This window comes from Phoca vitulina, unplaced genomic scaffold (genome assembly GCF_004348235.1).
Source record: "Phoca vitulina isolate PV1807 unplaced genomic scaffold, GSC_HSeal_1.0 scaffold31, whole genome shotgun sequence".
NCBI classification, from domain to species: domain Eukaryota; kingdom Metazoa; phylum Chordata; class Mammalia; order Carnivora; family Phocidae; genus Phoca; species Phoca vitulina.
In genome coordinates this window covers 3,721,007-3,742,252 of record NW_022589734.1, presented here as the reverse complement: position 1 = coordinate 3,742,252, position 21,246 = coordinate 3,721,007, and the positions used below count along the sequence as shown (strand labels likewise).

Below are 21,246 nucleotides of genomic sequence, written 5' to 3'. Positions count from 1 at the left end.
CGCAGTTGCTCGGTGGGCTCGGTGGCACAGTTGCTCGGTGGCGCAGCTGCTCGGTGGGCTCGGTGGGCTGGGTGGCACAGCTGCTCGGTGGGCTCGGTGGCGCAGCTGCTGGGTGGCGCCCGTGCCTCCCGATGCCAGCGAGCCCCAGCCGCTGGCGCTCCCCGAGGGTCTTCTCTCTTCCCCTCGCAGGCCTCCTCCCCGCGGGCTCGCCGCCCTCCAGCCGCATTCCCACCGGCCCTGCTTCCTCACCTCCTCTCTCTCCTAGGGATCCGCGGAACGACATCTCCCTACCTGTCCTCTTTCCTGCTAAAACCACCAGTCTGCAGCTGCAAATCCAAGCACTTCTTACCCATCCTAATTCTTGCAGGCCTTCCACACAAATTCATGGAGTCCTTCCCGTTTCCTGAGCTCTCTTGCAGGCCCACGCCCGGCAGGCGGTGGTGGCGTGAGTGCCATTAATCAGTGTAGGGGGCGTGGAGTTGGATACAGTGTTTTCAAAGGCCCAGGGGTGACTTGGAGGGAATGAAAGGCGGTCAGGATGGCCAGAGGCCGAGGCTGGAGGCAGAGGAGGCGGACGGGTGGGGCATAAGCCATTTAAATGAAGTGAGCTTCGGGCTTATCTTAAGGGCCCTGCGAGGTTTAAGAGGAGGGCTGAAAGGGTACTCTTTCCTGTCAGAATGGAGGGTACTGGGGGGGGGGGGGTGTGGCTCTGTCCGCGGGGAGAGGGATCAGGTGGTATAGACTAGGGTGCAGGCTCAAGAGAAGTAGACTGGTTCAAGAGCCATGTAGGCAGCAGAAGGCAAACCTTGGTGACGGGCTTGAGGGGATGAGGAGCGGTGGGTGGGAGGAGTCAGGGAGGTCTCCCAGGGTGTGAGGCCAGCGTTGGGTGAGTGAGGGTCTCATTTCCACCCTTAGCTAATTCCCTGGAGAAATGTGGGCTGGGGGATGGGAGCGGTGTGTGGTCAGCAGACCTGCCCACTCACACTTAGGCTTCTGACCTCTGTAGCTACCAGGATTACTGGCCTCCCCATTCTCAGTGGTTTTGCTCTCTTGGACCCTTCTCTGTTCCACCTCACCTCTCCATTCTGGTGTTCCACCGGGGCTGCTCTTCGCCCTCTCATGCACAGTCCACTGTAGTGGCTTTTTCTGAGACTAACGGGTAAAACTCCCAAATCAGTGTTTCTGAGTTAGCAAAAAAAAATTGTGAAACAAAAACGCCCAGACTCCTCACCCTCAGTGCCAAGGTCCGAAGGTCACGTGATGCCTAGCCCCTAGCAATGGTCCTGCACTCTGAGTTGGGTGTTAATTGGCCATGGGCTGCTCAGCAGGAGAGCACATTGGCTCTCCAGTCACTGTAGATGAAAGGTCCTGGCCTCACAGCCAGTTCCATGCCCAACTGTAGCCTGTCTCTCTTCGCTTACCAGCATCTCAAACATTTCTCAAGAATCGGCTAATAGATGGGGAGACTGTGGTCTGTTGCATAACTGAAACTCTCAGAAGTTCTCTCCATAAATGTATGGAAAAAGAATGTATTGTGGAGAAGATTGGACTTCCCTGATCTCCGGAGGCTGAGTGCTGTGCGTCTGTGCCCAGGAGCTGGTGCTCTTCATTTTCCCCAAGGCTCTCAAGCTGGTTTTATCTTCTGCCAGTACCACACTTAGCTAATTATCTTTTTTTTTTTAATTTTTTTATTTATTTATCTGAGAGAGAGAATGGGAGACAGAGAGCATGAGAGGGGGAGGGTCAGAGGGAGAAGCAGACTCCCCGGTGAGCAGGGAGCCCGATGTGGGACTCGATCCCGGGACTCCACAGAGTCATGACCTGAGCCGAAGGCAGTTGCTTAACCAACTGAGCCACCCAGGCGCCCTCACTTAGCTAATTATCTTAATATTTGGACTTACTGTTTGGATGGAGAGCAATAGCAAATGGGTTTTCCTTCAACTTAAAATATTTATGAGCTTTATTATTAAAAAAAACAAAAACAAAAACCCGTACAATTCCCAAACTGCCATATGTGAGGTCAATAACGTTCGTTGGGGGGGGCGGGGGGTTGTTGAAGCAGCCTCTCTCTTTATCTGTCTTTATGCTCTGGTTCCAGACCCTGCATCATGGACGCTCTTTCTGAAGCAAATGGCACCTTTGCCATCCAGCTTTTAAAGATACTGTGTCAAGACAACCCTTCACACAACGTGTTCTATTCTCCTGTGAGCATCTCCTCAGCCCTGGCCATGGTCTTCCTGGGGGCAAAAGGAAACACTGCTGCCCAGATGGCCCAGGTAAACCTGCTTGTCACCCAGCAGAAGGGACTGCCTTTCGGTTATTATGTCCCATCACCCAGCTTCGTACCTGAGGCTGCAGAACTGCCGTAAAGCAGGGGGGGAGGGGTGCCCAGTGTGGACACCCCTGTGCTTACGTCTGGCAGGTGGGGCTGCCTGGGGACCAAGACACAAAGGACAAGGCTGGGAGTCTCCTTCCCTGAGATATTTTTTGGGGCAAGTTCCCTTATTAATAATGTGGATAAGACTATCAGAATCTTATCCTAGCACTTTATCTTTGTTTAGGAAATGATACTGAAATTATTTGGAACTCTAAGCAGCTAAGAGCTCTCATTTTTGGAGTAAAAGACTTCATAGCTATAATTATTCTTTAGTAAGGAAGGGGAGGTTCATATCTATTTCAGGTCTTCCTAGCTCAGTAAGGGGATGGACAAAAATATGCAATGTGGGTAAAAAAGCACGTCTTTATTGCATATGCAGACGCATGTGGACCAGTTAGTTTAACAAACATTCAGCAAACATCTGAAAATGACTACGAATCCATCCCTGTCCTGAAGGGGTTTTATAGAGTAGGTAGGGGACATGTGCCCGAGATGAAACCTGAAAGCTTGCCTCATGCCCCCACACACATCTTCGCTATTGGTGTGTTAGTCAGTGTGGCTCTTTGTTTTGATATAACTTTCTTTTTTTTTTTTTAAGATTTTATTTATTTATTTGAGAGAGAGAGAGAATGAGAGACAGAGAGCATGAGAAGGAGGAGGGTCAGAGGGAGAAGCAGACTCCCTGCCAAGCAGGGAGCCCGATGCGGGACTCGATCCCGGGACTCCAGGATCATGACCTGAGCCGAAGGCAGTCGCTTAACCAACTGAGCCACTAACTTTCTTTTCCCTTGAGAGCCCTTTCTGGGGTGACCACTCAATGTTAATCATTTTTCAGCTTGTGGTAGGAAGGACTGGGTGTTTCCGTGTAGAAGGGGGCTTCTTTGGGCTTACTGAACTTTTCTGTGTTTTAGGCTAACTGATGAACCCTCTAGGAGCTTTTTTTGAGAACCTGAAGATTGTCTGGTTACTTTGTATTCAGAGACATTGAAATTCCTTATCCTCCTGTGCTCAACTGGACAGCAATGGCACTGAATATGCTAAATACACATTGCTACTCCTAGCACTCAGGGAACTTCTTTCAAAGAACTAGCTTTCGGATTCTGTGTGCACTGGCAGAGACTGAAAGTGATGTTTTTCCCCACTGATTATATTTCTGCCCATTTCTCCATGAACTTTTCATGCTTTTAACTGTATGTCTTGTTCTTTTTTCCTTGTAAATCTTAGAAGCAAATTTTACTCTGTATAGGGTGTATTTCATACTTACGTTTTCCTTGGGATGCAAGATTCTGTAATAGCCCCTTTTTCTGAACCCCTCTTATCCTTGTCATTCTTTCCTATTACTTACCTTTTTTTTTCTTAAAGATTTACTTATTCGTTTGAGAGAGAGAGAGAGCAAGCACGAGCAGGAGGGGCAGAGGGAGAGGGAGAGAGACTCCCAAGCAGACTCCCCACAAAGCACAGAGCCCGATGCAGGGCTCAATCCCATGACCCTGAGATCATGACCTGAGCCAAAACCAATAGTTGGATGCTCAACGGACTGCACCACCCAGGTGCCCCTTCCTATTACTTACCTATAAACAATAGATATCTATTTAGGCAGAAAAGCCAATTCTTACTCCCCTGTTTTTTTTTAATTTTTAAATTTTTAATTTAAATTCAATTTAGTTAACATATAGTGTATTATTAGTTTCAGGGGTAGAATTTAGTATCAGTTGCATATAACACCCAGTGCTCATTCCATCAAGTGCCCTCCTTAATGCCCATCACCCAGTTACCTTATCCCGCCACCCACCTTCCCTCCAGCAACCCTGTTTGTTCCCTGTACTTAAGAGTGTTTTATGGTTTGCTTCTCTCTCTGTTTTTATTTTATTTTTTCTTTCCTTCCCCTATATTCATCTGTTTTGTTTCTTAAATTCCACATATGAGTGAAATCATATGGTATTTGTCTTTCTCTGTCTGATTTATTTCACTTAGCATAATGCCCTCTAGTTCCATCCAGGTCATTGCAAATGGAAAGATTTCATTCTTTTTGATGGCTGAGTAATACTCCATTGGGTGTGTGTGTGTGTGTGTGTGTGTGTGTGTGTGTGTGTGTGTATATACACACATTGTGATATATATATATATCACATCTTCTTTATCCATTCATCTGTTGATGGACGTCTGGGCTCTTTCCATATTTTGGCTATTGTGGACATTGCTGCTATAAACATTGGGGTACAGGTACCCCTTCAAATCACTGTGCTTATATCCTTTGGATAAATACCTGGTAATTCAATTGCTGGGTCATAGGGTAGCTCTATTTTCAACTTTTTGAGGAAGCTCCATACTGTTTTCCAGAGTGGCTGCACCAGCTTGCATTCCCACCAACAGTGTAGGAGGGTTCGCCTTTCTCCACATCTGTGCCAACATCTGTCATTTCCTGACTTGTTTATTTTAGCCATTCTGACTGGTGGTTTTGATCTGACATTGTGGTTTTGATCTGTATTTCCCTGATGCTGAGTGATGTTGAGCACTTTTTCATGTGTCTGTTGGCCATTTGTATGTCTTCTTTGGAGATGTCTGTTATGTTTTCTGCCCATTTCTTGCCTGGATTATTTGTTTTTTGGGTGTTGAATTTGGTAAGTTCTTTACAGGTTTTGGATACTAGCCCTTTATCTGATATGTCATTTGCGAATATCTTCTCCCATTCTGTCGGTTGGCTTTTAGTTTTGTTGATTATTTCCTTTGCTGTGCAGAAGCTTTTTATCTTGATGAAGTCCCAGTAGTTCATTTTTGCTTTTGTTTCCCTTGCCTTCGGAGACGTGTCTAGCAAGAAGTTGCTGCGGCCAAGGTCATAGAGGTTGCTGCCTGTGTTCTCCTCTAGGATTTTGTTGGATTTCTGTCTCACATTTAGGTCTTTCATCCATTTTGTCTTACTCCCCTGTTTTCTGTTCTCTCCCTCCCCCTCTCCTCTCTGTCCTTTTCTCTCTGTATCTTCTCCTTACCCCACATAGTGCTGCTCTAGTATGTATTAAATCTGCGATTAAAATGAATGTAATGTCCTTTTTTTAAAAAGAGAAACCAGTGTACTTTAAAGCAAAAATTTGTAGAGTATTTAAGAAAGAATTTTGCTTACAGATTTTTTGAGACAATCTTTTTTTTTTGAGAGAGAGAGTGTGCGAGCAGCTGGTGGGGAGGGGGGAAGCAAAGAGAGAGGGAGAGAATCTGAAGCAGACTCCACACTGAGTGCAGAGCCTGACTCAGGACTTGATCTCATAACCCTGAGATCATGACCTGAGCTGAGATCAAGTGTCAGACGCTTAACTGGCTGAGCCACCCAGCTGCCCCCCAAAGAACAATCTTGATAAATTTTAAAATTATTTTTCTCAACAGGTGCTTTCATTAAGCACAGAGAAAGACATTCATCAGAGTTTCCAGTCACTTCTTGCTGAAGTGAACAAACCTGGCACCCAGTACTTGCTCAGAATGGCCAGCAGGCTCTTTGGAGAAAAGACTTGTGAATTCCTCTCGGTAAGTTGAGTCAGCAGAACAATAAAAGTTGTAATCAAAATACGGAGTCTGAAAGAAAGATCTTGGAGAACTGAAAATTATGGTAAACATTTTTTTAAAAAATCATAATGCTATAACTGTGCCTTGAATTATTTAAAAATTGATTACTTCTAAAATTCACTTATCCATTTCTGGTTATTCGGAGCTTAGTACTTACCTATTTATAAACTCTGATATTTTAGTACCTAGTAGACTGAGATATGACCACTTTTAAGAAATGTATACTCGTTTTAATAAAATGTATGTAAGATTCCAATTTTCTTGGAACCTGAACTTTATTTAGGAATATAGCCATATTTGAACCTTTTTCCCTCCAAAGGCCTTTAAGGAATCCTGTCTTCGGTTCTACCATGCTGAGCTGGAGCAGCTTTCCTTTGCCAATGATGCAGAGCAGTGCAGGGAGCACATCAACACTTGGGTCTCAAAAAAGACTGAAGGTCAGAATTACATGTTATTACCCCCTTCTTTTTCCTTCTCCTTCTGCCTTCTCATCTTTCCCCTGGTTCTCCTCCCCTTGCTTTTCCTGATGCTCTGATTTGACGAGTGTTTCAGATGGTCAGAGGCCTGCCTACGGGCTGGGCCTCTTGGCGTATTTGAAACTTAATGTACTCACAGGGTTCTGATCAGATGCTCAGGTTTTCAACCACAGAGACTTAATTTTGTCCATTCTCCTGGGACAAGAAAGACTGATACAAATGTCCAAAGAAAGTCATAGGCTGGATTTCCAGTTTAATAACGTACACTGAAACATACTTTCACTTGGCCTGTAACATTCACATGTTGGGGGAATTCATCACCTCCGTAGGAAGGAGGCTATCGGTCAGATCTTCTCTGAGACATACGCTTGGGCTTCGAAATTCTCTGTGGACCTCACATACCACCACCTTCACCCTATACATTAAGCTTACTTATTCTGCTGCTTCTTTCATGTCTTCCACGTACACTCCCTTAATTAGGTTTGATAAGCCTAGATTTGGTAGGCCAACTGCAGATGCTCTCTCACGGCTGATCAGTTCTCTAGACTGAAATCATCCTTTGTTTGGCGTTGAGCCTTACTCGTTTCTGTTTTACAGAGTGGTGTGTTCTGATCTTGACCCGCATGATCAATGATGTTTGAACCATTCAGGACCCTCTGCACCAACTCTACTTAGTACCACTAGGAACACTCCTATTTCTATCAATAAATCAGACAATAGAGAACAAGAGGTTGTCTCTCCTTAGAGAGTTAGCAGTTATTCTACCATTTCTTCTTGTAATATTTGCTACTTATGCCATCTGGAGGCAGGGAATTAGCAGGGATGCTCTTAGTTCATTGGAAAGGTACAACTTGATATCTAGGGAAGAAGGGAGTATCTTTCACTTGCCCACCTTACCTTTTCCAGGAATGTCTGGTATTTTGTTTAGAGGATCAAATAGTGAAATCTCTTCCGGATGCTTCCAGAAGCTCCTCAGTGCACCCATGCTGCCCATTGTCAACTATATCCCCTTTGAGTCATTCATTCTGGCTGCCTCTGACATGTGGACATAGTTGTGGAATGTTAGCACTCATTGTACCTTTGGTGCATTAAACCAAACACTCCGTTTTAGCACTTGAGAGAACCTAAGTCCCTCCCAGCCCATCCCTCGTTTCCCGCTTGCCTTGCTGTCCGACCTAGTGTAGTGTTTTGAATGATTTAGAAACCTTTCACTGTCATCGACTTTGTGGGTGTTCCCACAGCATTTATGACCTGACCATGAAAACCCCTTGTATGTGTTGTTTTTTTTATTTCTGCACATAGCAATCCAAACTCACCAAATTTGGAAAAGAAAAGAATGTTTGGTTCTTGATTAATAACTGAGGATCTGTCAATAGCCTTATTACGATTTATTCATCACACTTCTATGAAAACAACTTAATATATTCTCTACTTTTCCTGGAAGGTAAAATTCGAGATTTACTGCCGAGTAACTCAATCAGTGCAAACACCAGGCTGGTTCTTGTCAATGCCATCTACTTCAAAGGAAGGTGGAATGAACAGTTCAACAAAATGTACACAAGGGAAATGCCTTTTAAAATAAACCAGGTGAGAGAAGCTTTCAAAAATCCTTCTAGTTTCATGAAGAAATTGAATGGAAAAAGTTAACTTTGTAAAAGCATAAATGATTGGTTAGAAATAATTTTGAAACATAACACATTTTTGAATGAAATTTTAAACTCAGGAGAAAAGAACTGAGAAATAAAAATAATTTGCTGCCTCTGATTTTTTGCATTTTATTACTATTCCTACTGCCTCTGATAATTTCTCCTACATTCGTTGCTGCCACCTAGTTCTGGAAACTTAAGACTTTTCCTCTAAGCCTAAGTTGCTTAACAGAAAGCAAAAAACGTGTTAAGGAAGTGAGATATGTGTATGTGTTGGGCGAGTGGATAGAAGGAGTGAATATTTCTTTAATCAGATACTTGAAAAAATAAGTATAGACTTGAATTACTGTTAATCATTATTAATCTAGTATTTATAAGTTTCTAATATTAAAACTAACTGACAAAGATGTTAGTCTTGATATTGAGGTATAACTTCAATTCAGGCAGGCATTAAAATAGCTTGCCAAATCTCCCAGCCCCTAAAAAAAAAAAATACCATTTTAATGCAATTAGGAAACTTGTACTGCACAGGTAAAACCTTTTTTTGGGGGGTGGGGCATAAGGTGTACTTTACATAATCAGCCCTCTAGTTACAAAAGTGGAAGGGGGAGAACTTTTCTAGCTATGATTTTAGAATTCTAATTTTTAGAATAGCTGATCCATATCAACTTTTAAAACTTTAATGAGTATAGTAGTCCAATTAACTTCTGCATGCATATACCTCTTCTGTGTTTTTAGAAAACTATTTCCTTGGATTAGAGTATCAGAACTGAAACAACTGCATTTAAATACAGGAGGAGATATGTCATTCTTTCTACTTGCTGGCAGACTGCTTCCTGAGGGGCTCTTTACACCACCAGTCACACTGCTGTGAAACTCTTCAGTCTCTTCTTCTTTATCATAAAAACTTTTTCCAGTTAAATAGAAATAATTTTCTATTTCATTATATTTGATTATATTGTTTCCTTTAGATATATTTGCCAGGCATATTTTACATGAGGAAAATCTGATTTCCTCCTGTGGGAAATGCAGAGTATCACGTTTATTTTGCTGAATAAAACATCTCCTTTCCTAGGCTAGCGCCGTATCTGTTTCCCATAGATGCCTCGTATCGATGATAGGAAAGAGTCGGAACTAGCACACGAATATCGTTTCCATCATGGGTGCTGAAAACACTCCTGGAGCCAATAATAGCTCTTTTGGAAATTTTTATTGCCTCTTACAATAATCTGTTTTTAATTCCGTGCTCATCTGTTTCTTCCCGTCAGAAGGAGCAAAAGCCGGTGCAGATGATGTTTCAGGAAGCTACGTTTAAGCTTGCCTATATTAAAGAGGTGCAGACCCAGGTCCTGGAGCTGCCCTACGAGGGTGAGGAGCTGAGCATGGTCATTCTGCTCCCGGACGACAACGTGGATCTAAGCTTGGTGAGAACCCCAGGGCGCCCTTTGCGTCCTTCTTGCTGGAACTCAAGCACCACTTTGAACATTTATGTTTACCTTTTAAGTCAGTGATGTGGGCAACCAGGAAACAGAGCACAGTATTCAGGCCCTCGCGCTTTGGAACCAAACTGTCATTCAGGACCTACTTCTCCCATTATTATCTATGTGATCTCGCCAAATTCCTTAACTCTGTTTTCCCACCTGGAAAACAGGGATGGTGATAACATCTGCCTGAGAGTTACTATGAGGATAAAATAGGGATGGTTCGAGTAACAAGCTTAGCACATTGTCTGGTACATAATAAGCCCTGAATAAATATGATCCGTTATTATTATCATAATCGTTGTTAGCATTATATTTTATTTCTTTATTTTTTAAAAAGATTTTATTTATTTGAGGGGGGGGGAGAGAGATTGCGCATGAACAGTGGGGGTAGGGCAGAGGCAGAGGCAGAGGGAGAGGAGAAGCAGACTCCCTGCTGAGCAGGGAGTCCAGCGCGGGCTCATGACCCAGCTGAAGGCAGACACTTAACCAGCGGAGCTGCCCGGGCACCCCTGCATTATATTTTAAATATCAAGAACCCGAAACTCAGGAGAGCAGAGCCAGAAACAGCTCCAGACGGCACTCCCAACTCACTTTGCTTCCTTTCAGCATGCATCCCTAGTGTGAGAGTCATCCATGGCCCAGGAGCTTCTAGGCCCAGGCGCTGAGGGGCACACAGCACTCCCAGTGTCCTAAGGGGCCTGCGTGAGCCGAGCTGCAGCCAGAGGCTCTCTGTGTGTCCTTGCCACCTGCCGTCTCTTCTTCAGAAGGTGCACAGGATTGCACCTCTGGCAAATTGCTCCAGCAAGAGCCCTTTCTTTTCCAATCGTTTTTCTTACCAGCAATGCCTCATCTTCAAAAAATAAGCGCAGTTAAAAAGAAAATCACAGTCAGCTGGGCATTGAGCGTTGTCAGGATGAAAGATGTGTCGTAGATACTGTTGGGTAAGGAGAGGACCAGCCGCTGGTTGTATGCCTTGGGGCTGCCTCACGTGCTGCCTGCTTGGCAAGGGAGCGTGGTTGGAATAGCACAAGTCCGAGATCTCACGAATTTCCCGGCGCAGAAAGGTGCCCCTGGTCCCATCACCACCCATCTCCGAGAGACAATCACCACCCATCTCCGAGAGAAGGAAGCGTACGTGGGTGTGCGTGGCCTTACGTACGGAAGTATGAATTTTAAAGTCTAATTCTGGTCCTTCAGGTGGAAAAAAATCTCACTTTGGAGAAATTCAGAGCCTGGACCAAGCCAGACCGTATGCAGAGCACCGAAGTGGAAGTTTTCCTTCCGAGATTTCAACTGGAAGAGGATTATGACATGGAATCTGTGCTCCGGGGTCTGGGAATGGTTGATGCCTTTCGGGAGGACGAGGCTGACTTTTCGGCAATGTCAGGCGAGAGAGATCTGTGTCTGTCCAAGTTCGTGCACAAGAGTTTTGTGGAGGTGAACGAGGAAGGCACGGAGGCCGCGGCCGCGTCAGCCATCTTGGTTGTGGAGTGTTGCATGGATTCTGGCCCCACGTTCTGCGCCGACCACCCCTTCCTTTTCTTCATTAGGCACAATGCAGCCAACACTATTCTGTTCTGTGGCAGGTTTTCCTCTCCATAAGGGTGAGCATTCCCCTCTTTCTGTGTCCTCCTGCCCTGCTCCACAGCCCCGGGGAAGATGGGCCTTCGAAGCGCGGTGCAAAGGTGAGGGCAGATGCCTCAAGCATCTCAATCCCATGCTTGTCCACACCCAGCTCTCCCCATCCTGACCACTCATTTGCCCTACTTAGCCAAGTTCATGGGACAAGAGACCTTAATGATTCCCTGTAGTATTTAAAGGGCAGTCCGAATCCCATAGGATGGAATGCAAAGTTTCCCTGGATGGCCCCAGACTTACTCCCCTCTCATTCCACTTGTAATTCATTCTAGTGACACTGTGTTCTGCCTTGTACCTCAAATCTGGTTGCATACTTGCCTTAGCCTGTTTCAGTAGTAATAAATGCTGCTAGCTGAGGCTATTATTTTATAGTCTGCCTGGTGCATGGGCTTTTTAGAAAGCTTCTTTAATGCACATTTTTATTTTATCTTTGACATTCATGCCTAAGTAGGTGGCAAACAGGGCATCAGGCATTGGAGACAAAGGGGGCGGAGTCATGGGCTTTTGACACCTGGTCTTTAATACTCATGCCAGAGTAGCTTTTATGACAGCCAGGCTGGACGAGGGAATGTCCTTAAACTTATCATGTGATCTCCTCATAGGGATCCCCTTTCCTTCTGTTCTTGTATTTTCTTCACCTCCAACTCTAACAAAAATTCCGCTCAACTCTTAAAAGTTCATTTCCAATGTCATCTCCAGGAAAAATTTCCTTTTCTACATAAGCAGGTGTGCATCTTTGAACTCTTCATTGCATACTGAGGGAGGGCATTTCTCTTATGGCGGTTGCTTTATTTATTAATCATCTGTGTTCTCCAACTAGACCTTAAATTCCTCAGGGGTTGGGACTATATTTTACATGTCTATGTGCCGTGTACAGTGCAGCGGTAAGTAATTTGATCATAGATGAGCTCTGTAATTTTTTTAAAAAGTGATTAGATATCAGTGACATTATTGGGGCCTTTTTAAAGAATTTGTTATTGAGGTGAAATTCACATAGCATAAAATTAACCATTTTAAAGCGAACAATGCAGTGGTCTTAGTACATTAAAAATGTTGTGCAACCAAAAAAAAAAAAAAAAAAAATGTTGTGCAACCACCACCTTTATCTAGTTCCAAAAAATGTTCATCACCCCAAAGGAAAACCCTGTGCAGTTACTCCCCCCACCCCCAATCCAACTCCTGGCAACTGCCAATCTGCTTTCTACCTCTATGGATTTACCTACTCTGGATAGTTCATATAAGTGAATTATATAACATGTGACCTTTTGTTTTTGGCTTTTACTCAGCATGACACGTTCATTCATGTTGTGGCATGTGCTTCATCTCTTTTTATGATTGAATAATATTCCACCATATAGCTGTAGCATAAGATTTGTTTATCCACTCATTCATTGGTGGACATTTGATTTGTTTCCATCTTTTTGATATTTATGAGTAATCCTTCTACAAACATGCACGTACATGTATTTGTTTGGATAACTGTTGTATAAGGGTTCCAGTTTCTTCACATCCTTATGAACACTTGTTATTTCCCACCCCTCTTTTTATAAAAAAATGATGGCGTCTCTAAGTGGGTAGGAAGTGAAATCTCATTGTGTGTTTTATTTGCATTTTCCTATGACTAATAGTGTTGAGCATCTTTTTATGTGCTTACTGGCCATTTGGATATCTTCTGTGGAGATAAGTCTATTCAAGTCCTTTGTTCATTTTTTCATTGGGTTGTCTTTTTGTTGTGAAGTTGTAAGAGTTATTTATATATACTGGATACAAGACCCTTATCAGATACATGGTTTGCAAATATTCTCTCCCATTGCTTAGGTTATATTTTCCCTTTCTTGATAATGTCCTTTGATCCACAAAGGTTTTTAATTTCAGTGAAGTCCAGTTTCTCTACTTTTTCTTTTGTTACTCACTTATGGTATCATATGTAAGAATCCTTTGCCAAATCCAAAGTCACGAAAATTTACAACTGTTTTTTTCATAAGACTTTTATGATTTTAGCTCTTATATTTAGAACATTAATCCATTTTGATGTATATGATGTGAGGTAGGGGTCCAACTTAATTTTTTTGCATGTGGGATATCAGTTGTCTCAACACCTATAAATGCTTTTGAATTGCAAAAGGATGTTGATAATAGATAAAAAAATAATATCTAAACAAGTGATAAGGTGAAAAATTATACAGCTGGCATATATATATCAAATCCATTCCATGAATGGAATCCACAACCAGACTGAAAGAAAATATTATAAAAAATCAGTAAGGAATTAACACTAGGGTATACAAAGAACTCCTGCAAATCAAAGAGAACAAGGCAGTCAATTAGTAATCAGAAAAATACAAATAAAATACCCTGAGATACTGCTCAACATCCATCGGATTGGTGTCAGAAAGTTGGATACCGTGCAGCATCAGCCAGGAAGTAGGGAAATTTAGGAGCACTCGTGGGAACAAGAACCAATATGGCTCAGATAGGAAGCAATCTGGCAGTGAACTCAACTGGTGTCTGCTCTGGGCTCCAGCGGCTCATTTCTGGGTGTGTGGCCCAGTGATGTCATTGCACAGGTCCCCAGAGGTACGGGCACGAGGGGGTTCACTGCAACTTCATTTATGTTGTCAATGAATTGGAAGCTACCTAAGTGTCCATCTCAATGGGAATAATGAAGGTGTGCGCATACTTTGTGACACTATGTAGGAGTTAGACTAAAGTACAAAGTAGGTGTACATTCAGTCTTATGGATAGATGATATTGAGTAAAAAATACATATATATGTGTATATATATATCTAGTTTAACAACTTATAAGTTTTACTTATGTAGATTAAAAATCTCTGCAGTATATATTATACAAGGATACACACCTATTGTATTTCTTTTTATTGGTGAGAAACTTTTCATAAATTTTGCTATGATGTTTTATTAATGAACAGAGTTTTTTTATTCCTATAGTCAAATCTAGGTTTTCTTCCGTAGTGATTTTTGACACTGCTTTCAACTCTTAGAATACTTTCCCATTGAAACCAGCACGTCACCTATATTTTCTTTTAAACTGTTATGTTTTTAATTGATTTAACTATTTAATCCATCTGAAATTTGTTTCTGTGTTGTTGACATTCAGGAGAAAATATAATTGTATTTATTTACAAATGGCCAATTTCTCAACATTAATTGTAAATAATCTGTTTTTTCCCAGTGTTCACGGTGATTTTCTCATCTTCATTCTTCAAGGTGAACGTCAGAATAATTTTGCAATACTCAAAATAATGTTTTTAACTTTGGTATTTTTTGGAGGGATTAGTGTGACATTAAACATATAAATTTGGGGATAAATTAATCTATTTACAGGGTTTAGTCTTGTTCGGGAAATGTGAGGAGTCTCCACTTATTCAAATCTTTTTTATCTCCCTCTCTATATATTTATGTATATATATAGAGACAGAGAGAGAGACATAGTTTTGTTTTTCTTGTTATGGTATTTCTAAATTTTATTGTCATTATAAAATTGTAGTGAGAGCATTTTTCCCTCATGTGGTTATGGGTGGCATATAAGCAAACGAAGTTTAGTACATACTAAAGAGAAACACCATTTCTCCCTCCTCCTACTAAATACTTTTGACACCAGTTGTGTGGGTTTTTCCACACCAAGCAGTTCTCCGCTTCCCAGGGACACCGACTGGGCGCCTTACAATTTAACTGAATTTTATTTTTTCCGCAATAGAAGAATTTAATTCATTTATATTATGCAATACTCTGCAGAACATTTTTTTTAAATTGTGAAGGGTCTATATGCAGTTCCTGAAAAAGGTCATGAAAACAAAGTAAGTGAAAGATACAGCTTTCAGTACAACGTGCCTAGCATGACGCACGCATTTATGTGAACAGACCCTGTATGTCTACACGTAAATTCACGTATGTGAGTCTCTGGGAAAAGGTTTAAAAGGCTAAGCCTTCACCTTTAACAGAGGTTATCTCTGGGAAAGGTTTTGAGGGGGAATGGGAGGAAAACTTCCAGTTTTTACTCTCTGTGTGTCAATATTATTTAATGTTTCAACTAGGAAAATCTAATCCTGTGATCTGCACGTAATTCAAAGGAAGAACTCCAGGATATAACCACATGTGTAATTCTGAGTGACACGGTATTGAAACTGAAATAAAATCTACATAAACAGCTTTAAAATATTTTATTCTTGGCTTTTAGAATAAATTTTAATAAGAATGTCAGTCAAACATGTATCTTCCTCTTTTCATGAATAAGGTTCATTTCCAGCTTTTTTTTTTTTTAATTATTTTTCAAAGCTTTATTTCCTGTTCTGTGAGCTGACTTCATATACTTTGCTCATATATTCCCTAGGGTTGTGTGGATGAGGAGGAGTGGTTTCACACGACTTTTAAGATAAAGATTAAACGCCCACATAGAGCTAACCAGTAAGGAACTGGGTTGTGTTCCCTCCAAATGTACATGTCAACGCCCACACACCCCCTCCCCAGTACCTCAGAATGTGATTATGTTGAGACATAGAGCCTTTAAGGAAGTAATTAAACTTAAATGCGGTCAGAAGGGTATGATCCTAATCTGACATGATAGGTGTCCTTATAAAAAGAAGAGGGCCTGGGTGGCTCAGTGGGTTAAGTGTCTGCTTTCAACTCAGGTCATGATCCCAGGGTCCTGGGATCGAGTCCTGCATCTGGCTCATTGTTCAGTGGGGAGTCTGCTTCTCCCTCTCCCTCTGTCTGCCGCTCCCCCTGCTTGTGCTCTCGCTCTCTGTCTGACGAAGTCTTTAAAAAAAAGAAGAGATACTAGGGCAAACAAGCTCAGAGAAAAGGCCACGGTGAGAAGGTGGCCATCCGCAAGCCACGGAGAGAGGCCTCAGGAGAAACCAGCCCTGCTGACATCTTGATCTCTGACTTAAAGCCTCCAGAACTGTGAGAAATGTCTGTTGTATAAGCCACCCAGTCTGCCGTATTTGATTATGGCAGTCTGAGCAGGCTAATCCAAGACACTTCCTAATTTAGCCCACTCTCCTGTCCATCCTTTGCCTTTCTCCAAGGACAATCCTCAGCTCTAGCCTGACTAAACTATTTACAGTTTCCTGATGATAGATTGATTCCATGCTCTGTCTTTCCTCTGGGGCTTCACGCTTTCCACATTCTACCTTGAAACCCTTCTTCCCCATCCCTCCCCCTCCATTCACCTCCCCCAGCCCCAAACCCTCCATCAGCAGCTAATACTCACTAATCCTTGTGGGTGAAATACTCCACCTGTGTGTTTAATTCTTTGAAGCTGAAGCTTTTGGTACACTGAATATAAATGAACTATTCACCCACCTGCCCAAGATTGTAAAGTCCTGGAGGGCAGGAGTTGTCCCACAGTTGTCCCCTCAGCACCCAGCACCTAGCACCAGCTACACAATTTATGAGGCCTACTACAAAGGAAAATGAGGTCCCTTGTTTGAATTTCAGGACAGTATCGAATCAGGGACAGGGCATTTGCGAGCGCGGGGCCTTTTGCAAATCCGCAGGTCCCATGCTGCTGAAGCTGGCGCTGCTTGAACACCACCAATCACACAAGCCCGGTACATACTCTGGGTTTTGTGAGATTTGAGAGAGCATTTCAACTTTCTAATCCTTGGCTGTCAAGGGAAACAGAAACACTATTTTTTCTGAATCGTGTTCTAACAGGATATGACCGTGGGAATCTTTTAGTTTAGCCTGAAACACAAACATAGTAGATGTTCAAGGCTAAAACAAACACCAACAGGGCTAAAAAATGTCAGAGCTGAGGTCATTAACTAGCCAGGCAAGGGAACAATCAGAAATTCCATGGGTAGTTTGCCGAGAGGAAAAAGTCAAGGATGCTTTAAAGGCTGAAAAGAGGGCGCTTTTGGAACTCAGCACTCTGGCCAAGACAGAAGGAGCCCTCATGTTTGTAAAAGCTCACGGGACAGCAGTGTCTTCAGTCAGGTCTTCTACAGACCTGGTGTCTGAGGGTCACTTAAGGTTTCATGGGCCCTCATCAGCCTCACTGGCTAGGGCACTGTGATGAGCTGCAGTGAATTACGGGGCGGTTCGGGTAAGGTGCAGGGAGGGGAAGTTACCTTCTCGTGGAATGTGTGACTGATGTCTCTCCCTGAGGACATCACCCAGATCTCTAGACCTCTCCCAGGTAAGAGGGATTAGAGAGAAGCTTTTGAAAGGGTATTTGTGAGAGATTCTTCCTCAGAGAGATATGGTGTGCTAGGACCCACTCCCCCAACCCCTGTGCATGGGGGAAGCAGGGGAAGACAGAGCCTGTTGAGTGAGTTTGGTTCATGCAGAGAGAGAGAGGAGAGAGGCAAGAGACAGATGGATCGAGATAGAGATAGAAACTCTGTAAGTGGGCTTGACTCATGTCCCCTGGATATGCCAGACATTTGGATATTGCCCAGGAGAAACGTGCAGGGAGTGCAAATATTGATCCCAACAAACCAAAATGGGCCAAACTAGAGTTGCATGGCCTCTCTGGGCTCAGCTCCTGGCCCATAAAATGAGAGAGCAATTTGATTGTGATGTGAGGGTGGATAAGGTTCACAGAGCTGGGTCACATAACAGTGAAGGTCAAAAGCACTTGGCGATATTGCCAAACTTCTAAAAGGGAGTGGTGACTGCAGGGACCAACGGCCTTTCTTCTTTGTTCTCTGGGGTTTGGGCTGCTTCTCCAACGTCTCAGGAGCTAAGGTCGTTTGTATAATGTGGGCAGGAAGAGTGGAAGTTTCCAGTCCCGGACCATGATGTTAATCCTCAAGTGGGAAGGCTGAATCCTAATACCTCCCTCCCCACTACCTGCTGTGGGATCCAGGCCCTGACCTTCCAGGGCTGCGAAATAAGGAAGTCCATTTGGACAAGACTTCCAGCTCCAACATTCCCCAAGCCTATGTTTCTGGATCTCTTCTCAACAACCAGGCAAAGATGCATCAGCATAGCCTAAGCCCCCAAGGAGAGGTGGACTCCACTGAAAAACTATGAGGCAGAGAAAAACGAGATCTAGTAATCCCTTCCTTTTTGGGGGGAAGGAGGAATTAGCATTTGTGAAATCCTGCTATGCACCAGAGACTGTGCTAGGCACTGCACGTGCATTACTTTACTTAGTCCTCACAGCAACCTGGGCAGGTAAATATTGATAAGAAAACTGAGCTTCAGAGAAGTTAAGCAACTAGTTCACTTAGGTAGTTCAAAGCTGGCAAGGGAAATGAAGCCAGAGCTCTCAGACTGCAAAGTCAGAAGGGACCGTGGCAGAGCCTCTGTGAAAAGCACGCACCCCGACTCCAAGATGCATGGACTCCCTGTTCACTAGCCTTGCCCAGATGCCCTCCCAGCAGCTTAGCTGTTCCACAGTGGACACGTTGAGTTGCCAGTGTTTTGTCCTTGTTTTCTTTAAACATTAAGGAGGCTCTATTGCCGGAAGTTTCAGGCGAAGCGGGCTGGAGGGCGAGGATCTCTCTGATCTCTGCAAGGAAGGATGGCTTATTGATGCCCCAGACCTTGCGCCACCACCCTGGGACCTCCGGCCTGGGTAGACAGGATGAAGCGGTATTCGGTGTAGGAACTGCCTGGAGTGAAGTCAGGTTGGTCCAGACCTCGGGGTGCTGGGACGGTGGACAGCCGCTCTGCGGAGTGCACCAGGTTTCAGGCTGTCCAGCGAAGCCCCGCCCCGCCCCGCCCCGCCCCTCCGGGTCCGACTGGTCCCGCCCCGCCCCTCCGGGTCCGAATGGCCCTGCCCCGGCCCTCCAGGCCCCGCCTCCCCCAGACTTTCCCCTCCCCTCCTCCTCCACTCCCCTCCTCCCGCCCGCGGAGGCCCAATCGCTGGAACCGGAAGAGGAGGAGCAAGAGCTGCGGGACGCTTTAGGAGGGAGGAAGGGGAAGCTGTGGGATTGATATCCCTCTCAGCGGTTCGCTGGCTCCTGCGTGTGCCCCTGGAGAGCCTTAGGGCTCGAGGGGAGTCATTTTGGCTTTGGGAGAGGACAAGGAAGGACCACCAGGATCCAGGCATCTCGTGTGTGCCTAGGATTAGAAAACAGGGCTGCGTTGTTCAGTAACTACAGTTGCACTCGCGGGGACAAGACCTCAGAGTCTGTTTTCTCAAGGCCAAGGCTTTTGATTCCTCTTCAGAGAGAAGCTGGGAAGGGTCAGGAGGGAAGGCTCTGAGAGCCAGGACGTTATATGTCCTTATATGAGCACTGATTTTAGATACTGACCGTGTGGGACCTGGAATTAGTCATTGACTTGGGCAGAAGCCTGATGAGGCTAATCTTTTTTTTTTTTTAAGATTTTATTTATTTGCGAGAGAGAGGATGAGAGACAGAGAGCATGAGAGGGAGGAGGGTCAGAGGGAGAAACAGACTTCCTGCTGAGCAGGGAGCCCGATGTGGGGCTCGATCCTGGGACTCCAGGATCATGACCTGAACCGAAGGCAGTTGCTCAACCAACTGAGCCACCCAGGCTCCCCTTGATGAGGCTAATCTTCAACAAGTATGCAGCAATATGGCCTCATTGGTTGTGTTTGGCCAGCATTTGCTCTGATTGGCCACTGCCCAGGATATTCTCACCACCACCCTGGGGCCTGCCCTCTGTCACAGATCAGCTCTGTGACCGCCCCGCCCCCCCTCCACTACCTAGTAAGCACCCTCTCCTTGGTCAGTGGGGCCTTCCAGAGGTAAGCCGAAGATGGTAGCCCAGGTTTGGGGTCCAAGGAGAGTGCTCCGCTCCTCTCAGGCCAGACCTTGGGGAAGCAGGGCTCCCAGGCAGGCATCTAGGTCATCAAAGCCGGGATGGCTTTGCCGACAAGCGCTGGGAGGGACTCAAGTCCTGCAAGGACAAGAATCGGGTTCTGGACTTAACCTAGGGCAAGGAGAGGAGGGCCTTGGCATGGCAGGAGGATCCTCTGGTGTCCATCAGAAGACCCTGGTCTGGGAGTGCTCTGGCTGGGGGCCAAGCAAAACTCTGCCCCTGAGTTGCCTGAAATTTCCGAAATCCAAGATCCTCTGGGTGTGCTTTGATCAGTCATATAAATTAGCGGAGCCCAAAGGCAGCACGGTGGTTAGGCTGCTGAGTTCCGCCCCTGTGCAGCCTGGGTGTGACCCTTACTGTGCCACCTACCGACTGGACTCTCTTAAGTAAGTGAGTGCAGTTCTCCAGCCTGATCTCCTCATCTGTAAGGATGCCTGTCTCAAAGGATTAGGGTTGTGATACACTTGGGACAATAGGGGACTGGCAGTAGAGCTTGATGAATGTTAGCTTCTGTGACTGTTTCAAGTTAATCAGATTGTTCTCTTCCTGAGGCATAATTAAGGCCACAGAAAATGGGGAATGAAACCTTTTATGGGCAGATGGTGAAGAAAAGCAGTGGAATGATGAAGAGACAGGCGTGTATTAATGAATGCAGGGTCTGGGGGAGGGGTTCGCTGACCTGGGGCTCCGTAGGGGCCATCCTTGGACAACCAGAGGCAGCGTAAGGGAAGGCCATGAGTGGTGGGCGGGCAGGGGAGAAGCGTGACTGCGAGTGAAGGGGCTAACGGGGAGTGGTGATTCAGGTCTGACAGGCCCTCCCTCCTCCCTGTCAGATGGCGGCTGGGAGCTGCCATTGGCATGGCTCCCTCCCTTGGCAAGCGTAGCCTCCTGCTTCGCTGCTGCCCAGCCTCGCCGGGCCATCACCCTGCTTTGCAGAGTCCTCTGAGGGAGAGTGAGGAGAAAAGAGAAGAGGCAGCTTCTCAAGCACCCCCCCAGCCCTGCCACTTCCTTGGGCTGTACAGCAGCCAAGCTTCTCCTCCCCTCCAACCCCTTGAACACTCTGCTTGAGAAGCCACCTGTCCTTGAGGACAGCGAACTGTCAAACACACGAAATACATTTCTCTCTGTGCTCTGGTTCCAGACCCCCCCCCACCACGGATGCCCTCTCAAGCAAATGGCAACGTTGCTATCCATCTTTTAAAGAAACTATATGAAGAAAACCCTTCACACAATGTGGCTTTTCCCCCCTCTCTCCTGAATGTCTCCTCTGCTTCGGCCATGATTTTCCTGGGGGCAAAGGGAAACACT

At 44.9% G+C, this 21,246-nt stretch overlaps 1 protein-coding gene across 3 annotated transcripts in view; it reads left to right on the top strand.

The window, feature by feature from the left end:
• SERPINB9 (serpin family B member 9) overlaps nucleotides 1-12,847 on the top strand; it is a 13,293-nt gene extending 446 nt beyond the window's left edge. Inside the window, exons 2-9 of one of the 3 annotated variants that reach the window (XM_032424831.1) lie at nucleotides 266-445; nucleotides 1,425-1,577; nucleotides 2,099-2,276; nucleotides 5,753-5,890; nucleotides 6,249-6,366; nucleotides 7,850-7,992; nucleotides 9,320-9,475; nucleotides 10,733-12,847. In XM_032424831.1, the coding sequence (XP_032280722.1) occupies nucleotides 2,109-2,276; nucleotides 5,753-5,890; nucleotides 6,249-6,366; nucleotides 7,850-7,992; nucleotides 9,320-9,475; nucleotides 10,733-11,137 (1,128 nt within the window). In that variant the 5' untranslated portion in view covers nucleotides 266-445; nucleotides 1,425-1,577; nucleotides 2,099-2,108 and the 3' untranslated portion in view covers nucleotides 11,138-12,847. The remainder of the gene's footprint in view (nucleotides 1-265; nucleotides 446-1,424; nucleotides 1,578-2,098; nucleotides 2,277-5,752; nucleotides 5,891-6,248; nucleotides 6,367-7,849; nucleotides 7,993-9,319; nucleotides 9,476-10,732) is intronic. The other 2 variants (XM_032424830.1, XM_032424832.1) reach the window with 2 other exon arrangements.
• The last annotated feature ends 8,399 nt before the right edge of the window (nucleotides 12,848-21,246 follow it).